The 20,016-nt window shown below is 36.1% G+C and overlaps 1 protein-coding gene across 2 annotated transcripts in view; it reads left to right on the top strand.

Moving 5' to 3' along the window:
• The window catches only part of eIF4B (eukaryotic translation initiation factor 4B), a 58,128-nt gene that overhangs the window by 17,312 nt on the left and 20,800 nt on the right, over window positions 1-20,016 (top strand). For both annotated transcript variants that reach the window (XM_083128158.1, XM_083128159.1), the window contains exons 4-8: window positions 1,779-1,898; window positions 3,817-3,994; window positions 7,491-7,871; window positions 16,485-16,704; window positions 19,173-19,308. In XM_083128158.1, the coding sequence (XP_082984284.1) occupies window positions 1,779-1,898; window positions 3,817-3,994; window positions 7,491-7,871; window positions 16,485-16,704; window positions 19,173-19,308 (1,035 nt within the window). The remainder of the gene's footprint in view (window positions 1-1,778; window positions 1,899-3,816; window positions 3,995-7,490; window positions 7,872-16,484; window positions 16,705-19,172; window positions 19,309-20,016) is intronic.

The following is a 20,016-nucleotide window of genomic DNA, read 5'->3' as shown; positions in this document are numbered from 1 at the left end:
TACGGTATTTTGAAATCTAAAATTGCATTGAGTTGTGGTTTAGGTTTATTCACTTTGTTCCTTAGGAATTACATTCTTATATGCGTGAAGTTTTGTAAAAATATAAAATAAAGTAATGTGGCCATTCCCCATCCCGGATGAAGTCTGAAGAATTAATTTTTACATGCATTAAAAATTAAAGCAAGCCTAAATATCTTGGTAAAGTACAGCTTCAGTTTTCATCTTGAATAAAAATATCTATTTTCTCCATTTCAACTATACCTTAGTAGGGGGAAATTAAATACATGTTGTTATATAGGAAAAAAAGGTCAAGAAATTTGAAGTCAAGAATTTTGGTAGACACCCTGATATTTCACCAACAACATTATTAACATCTGTAGCCTATATGCTTCAGACAAATGAAGTCAAAGATGATTTTCATGCATTCAGGCTATGACCTCACAAAGTACCTCATAATTCTATGAAATCAGTTCATTATGAATGTTTTAATCCAATTTCATGTCTAGAATTTTTACATGTAAAATGTCGCACACGTAATGCTGGAATGCACCAGCTGCTATATTAAAAATGCTGTCGTTTAATCACAAAATCAATTTTTTCACACAATGCAATATAAATTAAAACTTTGAATATTAGACAATGTAGACTTTGAAAGTGCCATGTAGCAATTTTTGTGATCTCCATGAAATAGCCCACTTCAGAAAAGTATCAGTAAATAAATTCAAATCAATACTGATACAGCGGCATCAGTTGAGCCAAATACACCGTTATAAAATGTGACCCAAAAATTTATCATGAGATTGAAATAAAAAAAAAAAACCTTGTTTTTTATGTATTTATATGCATAAATATATTTTTAATTTATGTATTTTTAGCTAGATGATAGATATACATGGTAAGTGCCATGTGCTAACTAAAATAGACATTTGTTATTTATTTTAATTCAAACCTAGCTAATGTTCAAATAATGCTGAGCAACACATCAAAGTCAAGATCAATCCTGTATTATTCTATGTGTAAAGTCGAGATATGACTAAGCATCTCTCCCCTTCGACTCCCCATTTAGAGATGAATTTTTCAGTACTACTTGTGAAGAAATCATTAAATGTTCAAGCCAAATAGGCCTTTTCTATGTGTAGGCTTCTATTTGTGATAACACGAATTATGTTCATTGTATAAATGCAATCATGTGTCTTCAGTTATCCGATAGGTTTTCTTGTGCATAAACTGAAGAAGGAGCCATATCCACAGCCATAAATTGGATTTAGGTACATGCAGATTCCTACATTCATTTTCACTCATCTGTGAATCAGTGAATGACTTACTCATTTCCTTGACAGGCTCTCCTTCAATATGGCTGGTTGAAATCTGCCCTCAGCCTCTCTGATCCACTCCTGTTCCAACATGGCTACTACTCATGAGCGAATGTATTTAACACAGTGAGTTGTTGAGACTTTGGTGAAAAGTTGTATAGTTCTAAGTAAACGTCCATGTTCATGAGTTTCCTACACACTCCTTTCGACCATGTGGTTTGCAGTGAAGTAAGTTGTCCAGGAATGAGACCAAATCGCCAAGGTTAAGAAGTGTAAATGTTTTTATTGCTTATAATAAAGAAAACAACTGACATCAGGAAATTGTGATGTTTGCATAGTGCAACACTGACGCACAAATTCCTATTTTCAGTAGGTGAAATCAAAGGTTCCACAGAATTGTTTTCCTTCAAAAATAACGAAAATTTATGGTTCTAACTTACAAGTTTTCTTGTTTTTCCTTTCTAGATAGTGAAGGTGAGGTTACCACGTGATGATAGACGTGATGCAGGCAGGCTAAAAGGATTTGGATATGTGGAGTTTGAGGATAGAAGCAATCTTGTGGATGCCCTGAGCATGAGCGATCAGGTAAACACCAAATTTTACTTTTATTATTATTATTATTATGTTAATTTAATCACCTTATAGTTGTCTGCAATCATTATCATGGAAATAGCACTGAATTCAATGTTCTGTGTACCTGATAATTTTTTGTATCCTCTACTAAGTACTACACAGAAATTTAACCTTTATTGGATGGAGCCTGAACGCAAGCGTATTCCTTTGAAGCCGGCACCTTATCAAGCGCATCTTCAAGACAGGGTTTTTAGAGGAGGTATTCATTCTGCCTCCTAATAATTAGCATTAAAGCATTACAAAAAATGAAGTGAATGAAAAGAATGTTGTGTAGCGGTGCTACATTCGTACAACCATGCAATGTTTCGTTGAAATCAAACTGATAATCCTTGGCTAAAAAAGACATTGTATGAAACAGCAGTGTTGCCATCTTACGAAACAATTTGTGGGATTCCACTTCAAGCATCAATCCTATGAATACTGGATGAACCAAATTTAGAGGGAACCATGAACTAAAATTACAGCACTCGGAAATTTTATATAATTACAAAAAATGTCTAACTTTGTCCCTTTGTATCTTTTCGTGACAACTTATCGGCATAGAATTACTGCAACAATATACTTTTGTATACATAGCATATAATAGTAACATTCTGTCATTCACATGTGACTACAGCATGGTGTATATTGAAGGTCTATATTGCTGCAGTTATGTGCAGACTTATTTACAGTATTTATTTTTCAAACTAGTATTTATGACATAACAGTTTTTTTATATTATTTTATATGTATATTTATGTTTTGCCATCCTGTTTTGCCCATTTTTTCCTTGAAAATATGAAAAATGTCCTGTTTTGTTTTAAAACCGGGTCGCCTTAGCATATATTTATTGTTGTATACTGCAGGAAACCTTATTTCATGAGCTCGAAGCTAACATTGCTAGAGTAATTTAGAATGTGTCAATTCAAACATTACAGAAAATGGCTGCTAATTTTTGTGAAAATTGTAAAAGTGTATTCAGAAAGAAGGCAGCCTTTGTGAATGCATGCTGTAACTATAATCTTTAACATTGTGATTTACTAACGTGAAATTTAGAAGATTTCGTACTTCCGCATAGTACGAAATCTTCTAAATTTCACGTAAGGAATTTTAAACCGCGTTTACCGCAACCACCATGAATTGTGATTTACTTTTATATAACTACGTGGTACATTGCAATTTACTAGGGATGTGATAAAGTTGAAAATTTACCAATGCCAATTTACTCACCGATAATTTTTGGAACCGATATCGATTCCGATACATAAAATTATTCAACAGAAATGGGATGTTGTTTTCAGCATGACAAAAATAAATTTGCTAGGTATATTTCTATTGCATATCATATGTATATACATATATATTCTCAAGAGATGCAAATGTACATTTGCATTTAAAAATATTAGTTATGTGAACCTTTAAGAAGAATATAGATTCTCAAGAGATTTAACATTAGTACACAAGCAGTTCTTTGAAATGCAAAATTAATTCCTGTTGTTAATGCTGTAAATTTATTGCTGGCAGATTAAACTTCAGAAACACAAATTTTTGAAGCACTTCTGGAAGTAACCTCCTACTTAATATGATATGAATATGGTGAATATGTAAATATCACAAAAAATGCATGCTGTAAATTACATTATATATAATCCTAATATACACAGCACACACTAAACCTTGAAACAAGATGTTTCCAATGCCATGAAGAATTCACATCAGGTTATCAAATTCATTTCTCGGGAATACCATTTTAAAGATTTGATGTGAATTATTCAATCCCTGACAATATCAACTAGATCATTTTCTATAAATTTTATCCTCTGCATATTTTTATTATATACAAATTATGTTTACACAGGTTATAGTTTAGCATGTAAATTTGCCATTTCAGACAATCAAGAACAGAAGAATACGCGTTGATGTTGCCGACAGCTCTGAGAATGAGAGAAGACGTGGAGGTGGTGGAAGGGATTCAAGAGAGCGATCAGATGGAACTGATCGCACAATGGGAGATTGGAGATCAGCTCCCCGGAGTGATTTGCCACCATCTGATGATCGTGACAGAGGAGGTCAGTAGGATAGAAATTTTTAGTAGTCAGTTTTACACTGTGAAATTGACAAATTAGTACATAATTGATGGAAAATCTTGAAGCTTTCCTGGTGGTAAATGATGATGAAATTATCTTGTTAAATTAGCCAGTTCAGGAATGGGCAACCTTCGAGCTTTTATGAGCTAACACCATTTTCATTTGAAGTTCTTCAGTCTCTGAAGATGGGATCGACATTAGCTCTTGAAAACTTAGAACCTATTCAGAATTTATCTCACCGATATCTCCTTCATAATTGACAGTGTTAGTATTCGGTTAATTGTCATTATTACACCTTCCAGCCAGCAGGACCATTTCAGTTGTCTAGTGGTGGGGCTGAGAACCACAACATGACCATTCCAGTGATTACCATTTACTTTCAGGGTCAAAGTGATGCATCGAGCTTTCATTCAGTGTGATTAGATGAGAGAAAAATTATATTTTATCTATGCACAATGCTAACAGTTCTTGTGATTTCTGTTGTCGACTAACACTGGAAAAACTGTCAACAATGTGGGAATCAAATTGGCACTCAATTTTCAATAGTGATGAACGATCATTTCTACTGAACCCACAGTAATTTTCACCTCTTGGGGCAATTCGTGCACAGACATTCAACGATCTTCCATGATTAAAACCTCTTGTCTGTCATCAGTAGCTTAATGAAGATGACTTGGAATGAGCTCAGATTCAGCCAATGTCTGTCTACATGAATACTATAGGATGCGACTTCATCCTTAAACACAGTCATCTCTTCACATATTTCTTGTGGAGATTTCCCCTTTGAGAATAAATACTGGATTACAGTTGTGTCCATCTTTCTCCATGATGCCATGTCTTCACATGTTCAGCTTTGTAACAAATAGACTAAATGAGACACAGGACTGCCAATTTTCTATGACATTAAAAACTTCTTATGTCGTGTACTGGCAACTTCCTTGTTAAAATCCACACAGAGCAGATAAACAGCATGATAGTAAAAGTCAAAGCAGATAAACAGCATGATAGTAAAAGCCATTTTAAGTCTGTCCAATCCCCCAAGTCATCACCAGGGCTCTCTCAAGAGATGCCGTGGAAGAAGCCGACAGTTTTCTGATTATGCTGACAGACTTTTAAAGTGACTTTTTATCATGCTGTTTATTTGTTCTGTGTATAGCTAGTTTTTGTGCACAGATACATGTGTGTAATATTCACACAAAATCTCATATCTGTGCAGTATGTGGAAGTAGGTCAGAGCGATTCTTTATTTCAATTTCGCAGAGTATATTCATTTTTAATTTTACCATTTTGAAAATTGACTTTCTGTTAAATAATCATGTGTATTTGAATCAATAGAGATCAGAGTCTGTTCCATAAATACATTAACATATTCACCTTATCTCGCACCTTCCAATTTCCACACCTTTGGCCCACTAAAAGATGCACTAAGTGGATCGAGGTTACAGAATGACGACGAAGTCCAGTCAGTGGTGCATGAGTAGAATTTTTTTCCTGTGGAATCTGTGCCCTTATCAAGTGCTGTCGTAGGTGCATTGAACTAGGGGGGGGGGGGGGGGAACTATGTTGAAACATAGTACTGTAGTTCTTTTGGTGCTTGTAATAAATATTTGTTACAACATATTTCTGGTTATATATTGAATGAGCCTTGTATAATAAATAACTAAAAATTTACACAAATGTGGCAATTGTGGAGCTTACATGCATTTGCTTGATGGCTCGGTGGCAGTGGGAAATAAATGACAGAAACGCAGATGCAATCCTTGATTGAGCTGCAAACTTCATTTAGCTGTTTTCGTTTGGTTTAGAACTAGAACACTTTTTACCTTTAAATGCTCACTGGTCTCATTTGGACCTGTGCTTCTACGGGAGCTTTCAGAACAAAACTTCAAGCAATGCTTGGATTTCATGCCAAAGTTCCAAGACACACTGGCTCCTTTAGTCTACAAGAAAGCATTCACCATGAAGGAATGAACAATAGACTGAGTCAATACGATGCACGCTATTGAGAAAACAGCCCAGTCCGACCTCCACGAAAGGGACAAGTGACAATTGCAGCTTGTTATATCTCTTTGGTTAGAAATACTGCATTTATATATAACTTATATCATGTTATTTTCTCTGAAAACTACTTAACTCTTTTGCTGTTGGATGTTGGCACGCTGATATAGCTTTCGCTGCGTAATTATTGGGAAAGTATTCAGAATTGCATAAATTTGTTAAAAAAATGAATTGTAAAGTATTGATGTGAATTCTTCCCCTTTCTTTGAAAAAGAGCTATAGCTGGGAGTTACCCTTGGTGTTAGATTTTCATTCTTATTGAAGTGAATACAGTGGTGTGCCCGAGGGGATTGCGGGAGGGGTTGGTAGGGCTCATAACTTTTCCTTTTAGCCCATCATTCCTAAAATGAGAATATTAAAAGCAGGAAAGATAGCGAAAAGAGGGCTGACTATTAAAAAGAAAGTGTATGTACCCTCACCACCTTTCAAAAATCTTGGGCATGCCACTGAGCAGATAAATGAATCTTGTTGCCATTGTTGTTTACGTACACATTGCAGTACATGTTTTTCATTTGTTCAGAAACAATGACAGTTATTTCCTTTGAAAATAGTTCAATTGACAAATACTAGATGGCAGCATGTTCTGGTAATGCTTTTCCTTATGGGGTGACTTAGCTTGGCACCAGCAACGATAAGAATATTCGAAATCAACTGCAGTCGCTGTGTGTAATTTTCCCACATTTTCCCACTTCAATAACTCCGAATGGGTGCTTTTTTTGGCATTTCGTCACATGAACTTTTGTGTTTATTTTTAGTTGTAGAATCACCTCCTAAGCATTGGAAACGAACTTTAGTAACACCCTGTATATATATATGGGTATTGTTGGTTTATTACGCTTTTTTATTAGGGAAAAAAAAATTAAAATAATTTTTAAGAAACTGATTTGAATTTAAAAGTGCATGCTTTTCGAATATGATGATACACACAAAAAATATGGAGTGAGAACTATTTATTGTAGAGGGTTGATGTATGATCTATTCTGGGTGGAATTGCAAGAACTTTCACAGGTAAATAGTTAGTAAAATATTAGTGTCTCACCTTCATACAAATAAAATTAAATTTGTTTGGGACATACTGACTTGCCACATAAATATTATTTGGATAAATATTCCAGTTTTTTTTCTAACTATACTTTTTGGATGGAAGAGATTTCCCTTCTGCAATATTTTTTTGAACTATTGCACGTTTGAAAAGCATGCACCTGCAACTTCCTGTCCAGAGAGTGTTTACAGTGTAAAAGTTCTTCATCTGCTAAAAGATTTTTTCACAAACATATAAAATTTGCATCATGGTCTGTTGGAAAGTTAACCCTAAAAAATAGTTTAATTGTTCCTTCTTATATTGTAGAAGAAAAAAATCACATGTGTACCTATATATTAATTCAGATATGTTATCTGATTATCCTGTTTTTTGTTTTAGGATATGATCGTGGGTCAAGAAGTGGTCGTCGTGACTTCGGTGGAGGATTCAGAGATGGCGACAGGGAGAGATTTAGTAGTGACAGGGATAGATTTAATGACAGGGAGAGATTTAGTAGTGACAGGGATAGATTTAGTAGTGACAGGGATAGATTTAGTAGTGACCGGGATAGGTTTAGCGACAGGCCTAGGTTTGGTGGTGACAGAGATAGATTTGGGGACAGAGACAGCTTTGGTGATCGTGACCGATATCCAGAGAAAGAAAGGTTCAGTGATAGAGATCATTTTGGTGACAGGGACCGTGGTAGTGAAAGAAGAGAACGAGATTTTGTAAGGAGTAGTGGCAGAGATCGAAGTCACGAAGATAGTTCACTTGATAAAGGTAAGTAATGAAACTAATGTTTATTACTTTTTTACTAAGACAGTGGAACCCTGATTTTATGTTCCTAGATCTTACATTTTCCCTTATTGTACATTCAATTTCCCCGATTATACATTTTCCCACATTTTTAGTTTTTTCAGCTTTATCCCTGAAAAATGTAAAATCCAGGTTCCAATGTATATATTTATTATTATTGTTAGTCATTGTTAAAAAACTAGACTTTTTATGCTCTGAATGAAGATTTGTGGTTTATATGAATAAGGGATGTAGGGTATGAATTTGTAAATCGATCAAGTAACAATGCAAAAATTGTTTCAAAGCTCTGATTTCCATTTGCTCGACGATTTTCGTTAATTGTGGAAAAAATATGCAAATTGCCTCAGAAGTTTGAATTGATTGTGAACTAATGTTTGAAGTTTGTAGAATGTGCATACCGTAGTTACTTATGTATAGTGCACACTTTTTCCCAAAATTTTTGTCCCCAAAAAGTGTGGTACATATGCAAGGAATAATTTGGACAGACACCATGCATGTTTTCACGATCACTGCATATAACACTTATCAACAGGTTCAACTACCAATTATCAGGTTGGATTTTTTTAGTAATAATAACCACTATAGAAGTGAAATGGCCATTTGACATGATTTTTCACTTTGTAACTGAACGTCTTGCGACACCGAGAAAAGCATCGCCATTCTGGCAGAATTCAAGCACAGGTTGTGTTATCAGCATTATTTGTCTGGCGAGAAATAATGGAAAATAACATCTTGAGTGCTGCTAATCCATAATGTAATTTTGATCTCTCTTTCTTCTACAGAATAAAGAAGGTGGTAAAAGCTTTGGGATTCTAAACACAGAGGGGGGAGGGGAGGAGGTGGCATGGGTTTGTGACTCATTGTACAGTCACGGACACTGCTGGGTTGTAACAATTCTATTCAAAGTCAATTCATTTATTACAACCCAGAACTGTTTGTGACTGTACACAGAATAGGATATTCTCCTCTTCGTCCACATAGCAACAGGTGACATTGAATAGATATGATGTAATTTGCTCTTCTTTAGCATAGCAACAGCTTTACGACCTACAACTAAGAGTCATTCCTTGAACCTGAATTGTACTGCACATATAGGAGATACAATTGTTTGTCGCTGGTCCCCATTAAAAAAACTGTGTGCATTATACATGCACAAATACAGGCTATTGGTTATATATGATGAGAAGGAGCAGTAGTGCAGAAATTTCGTACCAGAAAGCAGGTTGCAGAAGTAGTTATTCTTACATTTTTGGATTTGTTTAAAGATTACAAAAAATATTTGTGTGTGTGTGTGTCCATGTATGTATGTGTGTATATAGCAAATAAGAAGGAAATAGGAAACACTTGCTAGACATTGGAAAAATTTTGAGTTTTCAAGGCTGCAAGCTACTGACAGTGGTGAAAGAGAAAGATGGCAGAAATAGAAGTGAGCATTCGATCTGCAGAGTTGCCAGGTCTAGATTGAAGACATAGCTTGTGCAGAGAAAACTTGGTTCTCTAGCAGGCTCATCGAAAAGTGAGTGGTGGGGTGGTGTATGAGTGTATGTGGAAGGGGGTATGAGAGTTGTAACATGAAGGAAAGGGAGGGATGGAAGCAGGGTGGCTACTCACCAGGAATTCCTTGAATTCTGGAAATTATGTGTGAAAAAGTGCAACTTTTATTAATCCAAATGAATTCATACATTTTACAAATTCCCCGAGGCAAGTTTTTCACAATGTAGCTTTTATTTTTATCGAAGATGGAAAAAGGAAGTTGCGTTGAAAATAAAATCAAATTCTCGTAGAATTAAAGTAGATCAGTATGTCCCGTATATACACATTTGTTGGTATATTTCGAGTCTGAATATGTGAAATGGCAAATGTAAACTCTGCACCTTAAAGTGAATATTTTAAATAGTATATATACCATTTAATTGAATTAATTTTTTTGGTTACATTGGAATCATACAGACACTTTGTATTGTTTATATATTTGTGTGAGCATGTGTGTGGGTGGCGAGAGGCAGTAATATGTAAGTTTGAAATAGAGAAAACATCTGCTTGTACTCTTGATTTTTTTGGAAAGTTCGCCTTGAAAACCAGGAATTATGCTTGAATTTTATCATGGTCCTAGGTCCATGGGTTTTGTTGGGAAAGTTACTGGGTGGCCTTGTTCAGGCCATGGTGTGTGGTTGCTCGTACGGCTGTTACGTAGGCCCTCTGCCATCTATTACTGAGTTGTTGGCAGATTGGGGTAAGGGTTGGATGATTGCTACCTGGAAGCAGTTGGCAGTTTGGGGTAAGGGATGGATGATTGCTACCTAGAAGCAGTCATTAAAAGGGATATTGTTATGGTTTGTATGGATGGCAACAGTTGAAGTCCAGGCTTTTGGTGGAGGAGCAGTAGTTATTGATAGAGGCACATACAGGAAAACCTCGTTAATACGATATTGGTTAATACGAAGTACCTTTTAATCCGAAGTTCTTCCCATTCCCCAGCCGATAAGATAGGATTTATAATGTATTTCAGTACGGATAAATCAAAATTTTTAGTACGAAGTTGTTTACAAGACCCTTCCGCAAAACTGGTTTCGCTTAATTCGAAGTAGACACCTGCGTAAGTCGACAAGAGAGGATCGAAAGTGGAGAGAGCTTGGGACGTTATTTTAACTTGACCTTGACATGTTTCCTTGTCCTAAGAGCTGCTGACAACTCGAGGGAAGCAGCCCGAAATGCCTGCTGGACATTGACATTCTTTGTCAATGTGCATGGCAGGTCAAGCTCTTTCCCCGCTGAATGCGCCACCTTGGAAATATTCACCAGTGTTGGATGAGAAATGCGAGATAAGACCGCACGAATGTTCCAAAATACAAGATGCGTGATGCCTGGAAGTCTCACCCATCTGTCTAGCTCTGAGCTCGAGATACAGCAATTTCCCGTGAGCGAGCAACTTTTGGCCTGTAGCAGACAACTTCCGGTAACCACTTTCATTAAAAGCGTGTTCTTTGTGGCCTGTAGAACTTCATAAAAAAAAAAAGGAAAACTGTTACAGATAATCAAAGCCGCATAGACCAACTAAAGATCGTCAACCCGTTTAATGCATTGTCATCTAGGTTTCCCGCAAAAGTTGACGTCGATCTTACGTATGTTGCAACTCCAGTTTCCCGCTTCATACGTTTCCCAACTGTGCCGGTCATAAAATTTGCCAAAACAGTGTTTTGTTGTCTGAGTGACTTCTCCCCTTTTTCTATCAACAAACAGGCGCAAATTAGCGTTGCTAATTGTTTCGGCCACGATTCTTGCTCGTGTGCCCACACAGGCTCATTTCCTTTGGCTTCTAAAAAAAAAAAGCAACAGTTCTGAATACCTTCTTCAAAACTAACAAAAAACGCATGATAAGTAAAAGAAAAGTGACCCCCTTCCCTCTCCTACAACATCTCATTATCCGCCACTGGTGTGCATGGTAATGTGCTAATTGCAGAATTCAGATCCCTCTTTCTTGTTTGAATGCAGCTGTGTGGATAGGAAATATTGCCCGTATTATTGTCTGTTGCATGGTAAAAGGCAATGCAAGGATCATATTTTCTTTTTCACACTGCTGATAAAAGTTTGGTCTTCGACAACTGCATTATCTTTAAAATGCCTATGATTTCCCTTCTGCCACCTGCTGCTCTAACTTCCAGCGGGTCTCATTGTGTTTACGCTGCAGCTGGCGCCAGTGTTTAGTTAGCATCTGGAAAGCTCTCGCTTGCCTTGCAGATAACTGCAATGACTCATCTAGTGGGAAGGAATAAGCGTCATTGTTTTGAATCTCTCAAAGCATATAATCCCCACTTTTCTTCAGAACCATTAGCGTGCTGCTGTTAAAAAAAACACAAAAAAAAACGCAATGCTCAATGTAGGAATACGAGAGGAAACGTTTTGGCGGAACGAGTGTTTGACCTCCAGAATACTACTGAAACCTACAATAAATTGTCGATTAATTTGAAAATACGCAAGTTTCGTAAAGCTTGTCTTTAGTTCATTTTATGCTGATGAGCTAAGAATACGTGACTTTTTTTACGATGTGTTTTACACAGCCAAACCAGAACGACATTTACAGCACCGAATTTTTTGTTTTGTTTTGTGCCAGGGAAAGTTTGTGTTCTCTCCCAAGAGAGTCTTCACTTACCAGTTAATCCTGTAACCGACAATGTTCTAGTGAACGCAGATACAATCCAATATTCATTCTGTCCGATTATCTCCCGTCTCTTGCTCGCGCCAGTGTGACTACTGTCAAGATTCTTCCGAGTTTCACTTCTTGCAATAAACGAGATTGTTTTCCTTTCCGTAGGTCTCCCTGCAAACGGGTTTCTTATGAACTAAAATTGTAAGAATTTCGTTGAAGAGACTTTGCACAATTAAAAGAAAATACCGTTTTTTAAAAGGCTTTTTGCCACAACATGCATAACCAGTTGTATAACTAGGCAGGATAAATGGTGTTAAACATCTCCTTGGAATCTTTGTGTCCGCGTAAGCTCAGTGTTCTCATTTTGTGTAACATTTTTTACACTTTCTTTAAAACGTACAATATTATTATAAAGCTTTTTTTCTGAGCTACCACAAAGTATAAAGCATCCTTTGTGGAGGTAATTTATACTCTACTTTATTTACACCTGAAAACAGGCGCCATCTTGAAAAGTTTGGATAACTCGGAAGTCGCTTAATACGAAGTCTACATTTTTTGGTCCCTTGAACTTCGTATTAACGAGGTTTTCCTGAATTTTTGGTAAATAAAAAAGCAAAATTTTGGTACAAAAACAGTCAATTTCAGGTTCAAAAGCAGTAAATAAAATGAAATTTCGCTGTTATAGCGGTGAGAAAGTGCCATATAAAATGATATTTTGGTTTTTAAAAATGTGAATATAATCCCAAATTTAATTTAAAAACTGCACTATTACACAAAATAAACATATCCCTTCTAATAGCACATTAAATCATTACCAGAATATTAAGCTTATTCCTATATAAAGGAGTCAATTTTTGCTTCTCAAATATTTACAGCAGAATTAAACAATTTTCTGTGAATTGCATAACTCACGGATACTTCAGACTTCAGAAAGTGTCGAGTCTGTATATAAACGGTAAATTTCATGTAGATTTTCAGCGAAAAATGCAGGCTCGACCAGGACTCGAACCCGGGTCTCTGGCAATCCGTGCCATTGCTCTACCGCTGAGCTACCGAGCCGGCCTGGCTTCCCCTGCATTTTCGCTGGTGCTGTTTTACCTGTGTGAAATCGTCTCTGCAAGTGCTACTGCAACGGGATCTGTTGCCTTTGAAACACTATAGACGTCGACGTTGCCTGGTTCCTCCCAGCGTAGAGATGTCAATCCATTAAGTTAGGAACTTAATAGCCTAACTTAATGGATTGACATCTCTACGCTGGGAGGAACCAGGCAACGTCGACGTCTATAGTGTTTCAAAGGCAACAGATCCCGTTGCAGTAGCACTTGCAGAGACGATTTCACACAGGTAAAACAGCACCAGCGAAAATGCAGGGGAAGCCAGGCCGGCTCGGTAGCTCAGCGGTAGAGCAATGGCACGGATTGCCAGAGACCCGGGTTCGAGTCCTGGTCGAGCCTGCATTTTTCGCTGAAAATCTACATAGTACAACTCCTGTGTGCGCCTAACTTAATGGTAAATTTCATGTTTGAGTCTTTCACATTTTGCAGTTCATTTTGCATCATTTCGTGACAAAACAGAGTAGAAAAATGCACCTCTCACCTTTCAGAAACATGAAAAATTAACATTAGAATGTGTTATTTCACATTTCGTGTTTTCGTCAAAAACGAAATATGCATGCCTCTAGTTATTGATTCTGAGGTTGAGAGCAGTGGATGTTTTATCCCAGGAAAAAGCCATTTCAGATGTTGGAGATGAGAATATAGAAGAGGTTTGAGGTGTGGCAGGTCTCTTTGGAATGGAGGGTAAATTTGCCAGTGGTAGTGTGAACAGGGGTAAGACAAGTAATAAAAGTTTGGGAAGGTTTGGTATCTTGTATTAGTTGTGTGGTGAAGGGCATTATCAACCAGAATGTATTGGAGTTTGGGGGGATATTTGGAAACAACTCTGGGCTTGTGATCCTGACATGAGAAACATTTTTCCTGACCGTCATATATGAATGTCCGTGAGCTTGTGGAGAAGTGGTACTGACATTATTTCTGAGAGGTATCAGCCCAACCTACTTAAAACACAAATGTATGAAACCTATAAAGCAAATTGTCTTGATTTCTATAGTGATTCACATTAGGGATTGCCAAAACCAGATAAAATTTAACCACATATTGGATAATTTTCCATCTGGATATTGGTATCTGGATTTTTGGATATCCAAATTATCCTGATATCCGAAATCTCTGGTTTAACCGGATATCTGAATTCTCCCAATGTCTGAATGAGTGTATTTGAACAGTTTTATCGTTATCCGTTTTATGGGTTATCCACATATTCTTTTCTTTGTAATTTTCAGATATCATCACTACGTATTTTCCACAAATACCTCATCAAATCTGTTCTATGTGGATATCTAGATTATTCGTTGCATCCAATATCAAATAATTTGAAATCCAGATATCAGTTTTCCGTATTTTGTTGCTATCCCTACTTCACACTTAACATGTTGACTGCCATGTGAGTGATATTTAACTCGCATGTCCCTTTACCTTTGGAGCCTTGTGGCGCACAGGCAACTCACGCTACCATGCTATAACGTACATGTTACGTGAAGAGTGGCCCCGTGGACAAAACTATGCAGATGGTTCGTGAAAATTTAGTGATGCTGTTATTGTCACATTTAATACAAACAAGCATGGATCAAATGAATAAATGAACATTAACTTTTTCTTTTATATTTATTTTTGCCTCTAAATTTAACTTAAATCTGACAAGTAAACAAACAAAAAAAAAAAGAAACATTTTCACTCTTGAACTGTTCAAGCTTTTCTGATTGTGCACTTGGCCTTGAATTATTGCTGGCCAACTCCTCGAAAGATATCGAAACAATACTATGTGGCAGAGTTATGTCACAAATAATGAAAGACTCAATGTTCAGAAACATACAATAACGATACTCTAAACAAAACAATAAGAATGCTTAGATAGAAACAATAAGTATGCTATTAGATATAACTCACGTGGCATGCAGCATAATAAATGAATAAATGATTGTAGTGCCACGTGAGTTGCATGTGACTCGTGCTCATATAATAAAATAAAATAATTAAAAATAACAATATTTCATTTAATCATCTAGTAACACATTGCTTTCAACGTTATTATATTCTCGTAGTAAAACATTGTCGTTCCAGGGTTTACTGCAATTGTATGCTTAATCTAATTGTGTGTGTGTGTGTGTGTGTGTGTGGGTGTGGTTGAGCACTTGCAAATAATTGCTAACTCGGTCCATAATTTTTGAACAGAAAATTATATTTCTACCTCATAAATAGTGGCTAATAAATATGAAGGAGGAACTATTTCCACAATTTGGAAATCTATTAGACCACTCCAATTAATAATTTATCTCCCTACACATTGATTTAATGCTCACATGTCAATCATTTTTCAAACTTCATCTCTTGTCTCCTTATGTACAATCAGGATCGAATTAGCCATTCTTGGGGGATCAGTTAAACATGCCCTACAATTTCAATAACTTACATTATTTCTTGGAAGACAAAGTAGGTAATGATAAAAATCAACCAGCAAGATTTTTTCATGATGTGGTTACAAATTGTAGTGGTTAACATATAGAATATAACAATAATTACAGTAATGAATAAAATTTTTGAGCGGAAAGGTGTTATGTAGTATATCTATCAATTTTTGGATGCTAGTACAACGGGCAAAATATTAATGAAATGTTTCATCATTTGCTTTTACTGGTGTTCTCATTAGTTATATATTCATGGTTCCTAGTGACTTGAATAGATATCCATGTACGAGTGAAAAAGTTATGGGATTTTGTAAAAGCATGCAAAAACCTGGAAGAGTCTGGGAAATGATTTCTTTTTCTTTTTTATATGTGCCACAGTTATAAACTGAAATTGCATTTGTATTTTTAAATTAACCAGCTTCTTGGTTGAAGATTTTTAAGGTCTTATATTTTATTGTTGTTTAGGTACAGCAATGTTGAATAAACTTTATTTATATGAATAGCATACCATATTAGTGTGTTAAAGCATTTTACAGGGGCCTGATAAATGGAAAGCCTGATATTTCATTTTACAGTATTTTATTTTTCAGTGATGATTAGTAAGCTTAAATCATTTTAAATCTATGCAAGTACGTATGAAGAATTAACTCTTAACTATTTTTTTACCAATTTAAAACATTGCATCTACTTAAAATGTGTAAGAGTCTGAAATTTCATCAAGCAAATGTTTTCATTTAAAATCTTTCAAAGTTGGTGGTGAAAAGTTCATAAAAATGCTTTACATTTGATTTGGGTGCTGTTATTGGAGAAAGTTACAGGTGAAAAGTGCAACCTCTCAAAATTTTATTAAATGTTTTTGAATTCCAAGTCATGAACAGTGTTGTTGAAAGCTACTTTTTTTTTTTAGATCAACCAAAAGAACGCCCCCGTCTGCAACTGCAACCGAGAACAAAGCCTTTGGAAGAAACACCAGAGGGTCCAGCACCAGCATCAATATTTGGAGGAGCTAAACCAGTGGACACAGCTGCTAGGGAGCGCCAGATTGAGGAACGTCTTGCACGTGAAAAGGAAACAATAGATGCACCGAAGTTGCCTTCTCGAGATAAGGTTGATGACTATCCGGTTAGGTTTGTGTTTATTTTTGATTCAGTTCATTTATTTTTTGTTCATTAATTTGTTTTGTAAATGATATGTATTTCTTCTTATTGATGTATTTTTTTTTACTTTCTGTTGTTATGCTCCCCCCCCCTTTTCCTTTTGAGCCTGGACTTAAACTTGCTTTATTTTGGTTTTTTTTATTAAAATTTGTTTTAAGTGTGAAAGGAGCATCGTTTTGTTCAATTTTCATGCCGTTTATGGTAAATTAATGGGGAATGCAAAATTTAAGAAATGAAAAATCCTGAAACTATAAACACGAGGGTGATTCAAAATTTGTATAATTTGCACCAGTCACTATCTTGTGCTAGAATTAGACAATTTCATGTATCGAATGATTTCCTGCCGAGGCCCCCATGTTGTCTTGGTGGCAATGGATGGTTTCTTACAAGTTTGGACAATGTTTCATGTACTCGGCCATAATCAAAAAAGTGTGGGGCCCTAACTCCACATCTCCTATATACCTTCATGGTGTGGTGCAAAGCACAGAGGAACACTTTACTTTTTTTACTGGATTCCTACTCCAAGGAACTAGTCAGTTTCTACAGGTGAAACCTCTGAATGATTCTCAGATTCATCATGGAATAAATGCAGTACAGAGCAAATGCATTGTCGTGAACAACTGTAGTGAAGTGGTGCCAGCAGTTTGAACATGGTCAGACTGACTTGACTCATTTGTTAGTTTGCAACTGTGACCATCGATGCCACTCACAGGAGAGACTGTAACAACTTTCTCAGTTGGGATGTTACACAGCCAGTTCTCACACTATCATCCATTGGTTTTTCTGTTCTCTGTCTCCATCTTTGAGTAACAGATTTCTGTCACCAGCAAATCAAATGTTCAGTGTGCCATACAGAAATTATGCAGAAAAATGGCACAAGGAATTTGCATTCTCTCTGAATCTACTGCACATTCTATACATGTTTCTTGACCTAAAACAATCGGGTGTAATTTATTTTTTGAAATGCCCGCGCATGTAGATACTACACACAATATATAGGAGTAACAATAGCAGGATGTTCTAGGGGGTCTGTTTATTGCAGTCAATTATTATTATTAGAGCCAGGCTATTGTACATACTATTTCAGTATATTTAGTTCCGTAAGAACCTCAAAGAGCCACAAATTTATTTTACATATATTAATCAATTCTATATATTTGAAGTGTGTTTCCATAAAAATACATATTTTTTGTAAATGTTGTTCTTTACATCTGCTCTAACTTGTTGAGAGAGTAACTAAATACCCTTGAATGTTATACTGAAGGGTTAAGAATAAAAAAATACTTAAATGAGGGATCAATTGGAATGAATTATCCACAGCATACCCATGATTTGAATCTAGCACCCCCTAGAAGCTAGGTAGCTTCATCATGAAGGCTGCCTTAACATTTACTCTTCTGGTTTCCAAAGAAGATTGCCAGGATACATATTTTCTTAATTGAAAAAGGGTAGATGTTTGTAAAATTTGAAATTTTAGTTACTGCTTCCTGGTATTCATTGTGTACTTTTTAGAAAGATAATTTGTTTAATCAAAAATCTAAAAGTGAATGGAAATATGCAATAATATTGCTTTCTGGAAGTGGCACATTTGCAACATATTTCACCATATTTGGCTTATTTTTATATACAAATTGTGTGGTTATTTATGCCACTTTTTCTACCTCTTGAGCTAATCGTAATGATAAGGATGAATGATGAAATGGATATTGGGACAAACACAATAATACATCTGTACCTTACCCAGGGTTTGAACCTGTTACCTCTGGCTTTGTAGCATGTTATACTTACTACTCCACCATTGATTATTGCAATATTGTATTTAGAATGTACCTTTCAAGTTAAATCCAGTGAAAGTGAAACTACCTATCCACCGCCATATTTGTAAATCTGACCTGAAAGCAGTTGCGCTAGTGTCAAATGTTTAAATCATGGGGAAACTTTGTTTTTTCTGAGGACACATACCTTGGCACGAGTATTCTAATTCCCATACTAATAATATGTTCAACTAGCAGTGTTTAAGTGGTCAACTTTCTATGTTGCCACTGAATCTCCTAGGTCCGAATGCCAGCCCTGTTATATATGCTATTTGCGAGTGTCCCTTCATCAATTCCATCTAATCACTCATTTTCATCATCATGATTACCCAAAAAGTGACAGAAAGATGGTGTGAAATGACAACGCAAATGCAATAATATTTGCATGCTGATTGCAAAAAACATTATTTCAGTCATGTATTAATTTTTATAACTCAGTGCCACATCGCTGTTTGTTTTGACTACCTGGTCTGTTGATTACAATGTACAACAGTGTTTTAAAATGTGGCAAATTTAGACCATGCGGCTACTTAATTTCAGGTTCTCTATTTTTAGCTGCTTTGTGTTAATGAACATGAAAGTAGCTTCACAAGTTCGTAATTTGACACCCATTCCCTTCTCTAGGTCTAAAGGAGGTGATTCTGACAAGGAAGGTAAAGAAGCTGATTCGACTACTAAGGAAGAGAGCAGAGTGCAGTCAGCGCCACCTCCTAGGGAGAATGTCTGGACAAGAAGGGCCGAGAGACAGCAGACTACTAAAGTGAGTTCAAAAATTTTATACACTCAGGCTTGACCATGGTTTTAACCAAGACACTTCATTATTATAAATTATCAAAGGGTGATAGATTGTGATGTGCATGTTTAGTTTTAGATAATCCTGTAAAACTTGAGCGACGCTTTAATATTGTTTATTGCATTTTGTCACAAAATAATGCAAAATGAATAGCAAAATGTAGAGATACTATTTGCCAGTCTAGGATTTTTCAGGAACTGATGTATGTTTCTAGTTTTGTAAATTCTGGAATATTGCAGCTAAAAATGTCAGAAATGTATTTCATGTAGAAAGGATGTTTTTCTGTGCAAGAAGAACTGAAGATTTTCCACATTTTTTTAGAAACTGTTGTAGCATGCGACAACTATTGAGTTGTGCATTTTCTGCAATTTACATCACTGTTGTTCAGGAAGTCTACTGACCAGATAAATCCGTTAATTCTGCTTATTACAGCGTGCCACGTGCCAGTTCGAAGGCTTGCAATCACTCTGCTGATCATTGGTGGGTTGAGACACAAATCATGACAGTGAGGTATTCATCCGAATAGGTGACTTTCAGGAGATGCAGTGGGCACTGCACCGAGGAGACAGATAATTTGCCTTTTCCGTCTATTGGTTTTGCACACTCATTAGCTCTCTATTGTCTGATAAATGTCATTATGATCATCCTCATTTCATTGGACCATTTCATTGCCCA

The sequence above is a fragment of the Lepisma saccharinum genome, chromosome 9 (assembly GCF_977018435.1).
Source record: "Lepisma saccharinum chromosome 9, izLepSacc3.1, whole genome shotgun sequence".
Classification (NCBI taxonomy): domain Eukaryota; kingdom Metazoa; phylum Arthropoda; class Insecta; order Zygentoma; family Lepismatidae; genus Lepisma; species Lepisma saccharinum.
The sequence above is the reverse complement of the archived record's forward strand: the minus strand, read 5'-3'. Positions and strand labels throughout refer to the sequence as shown.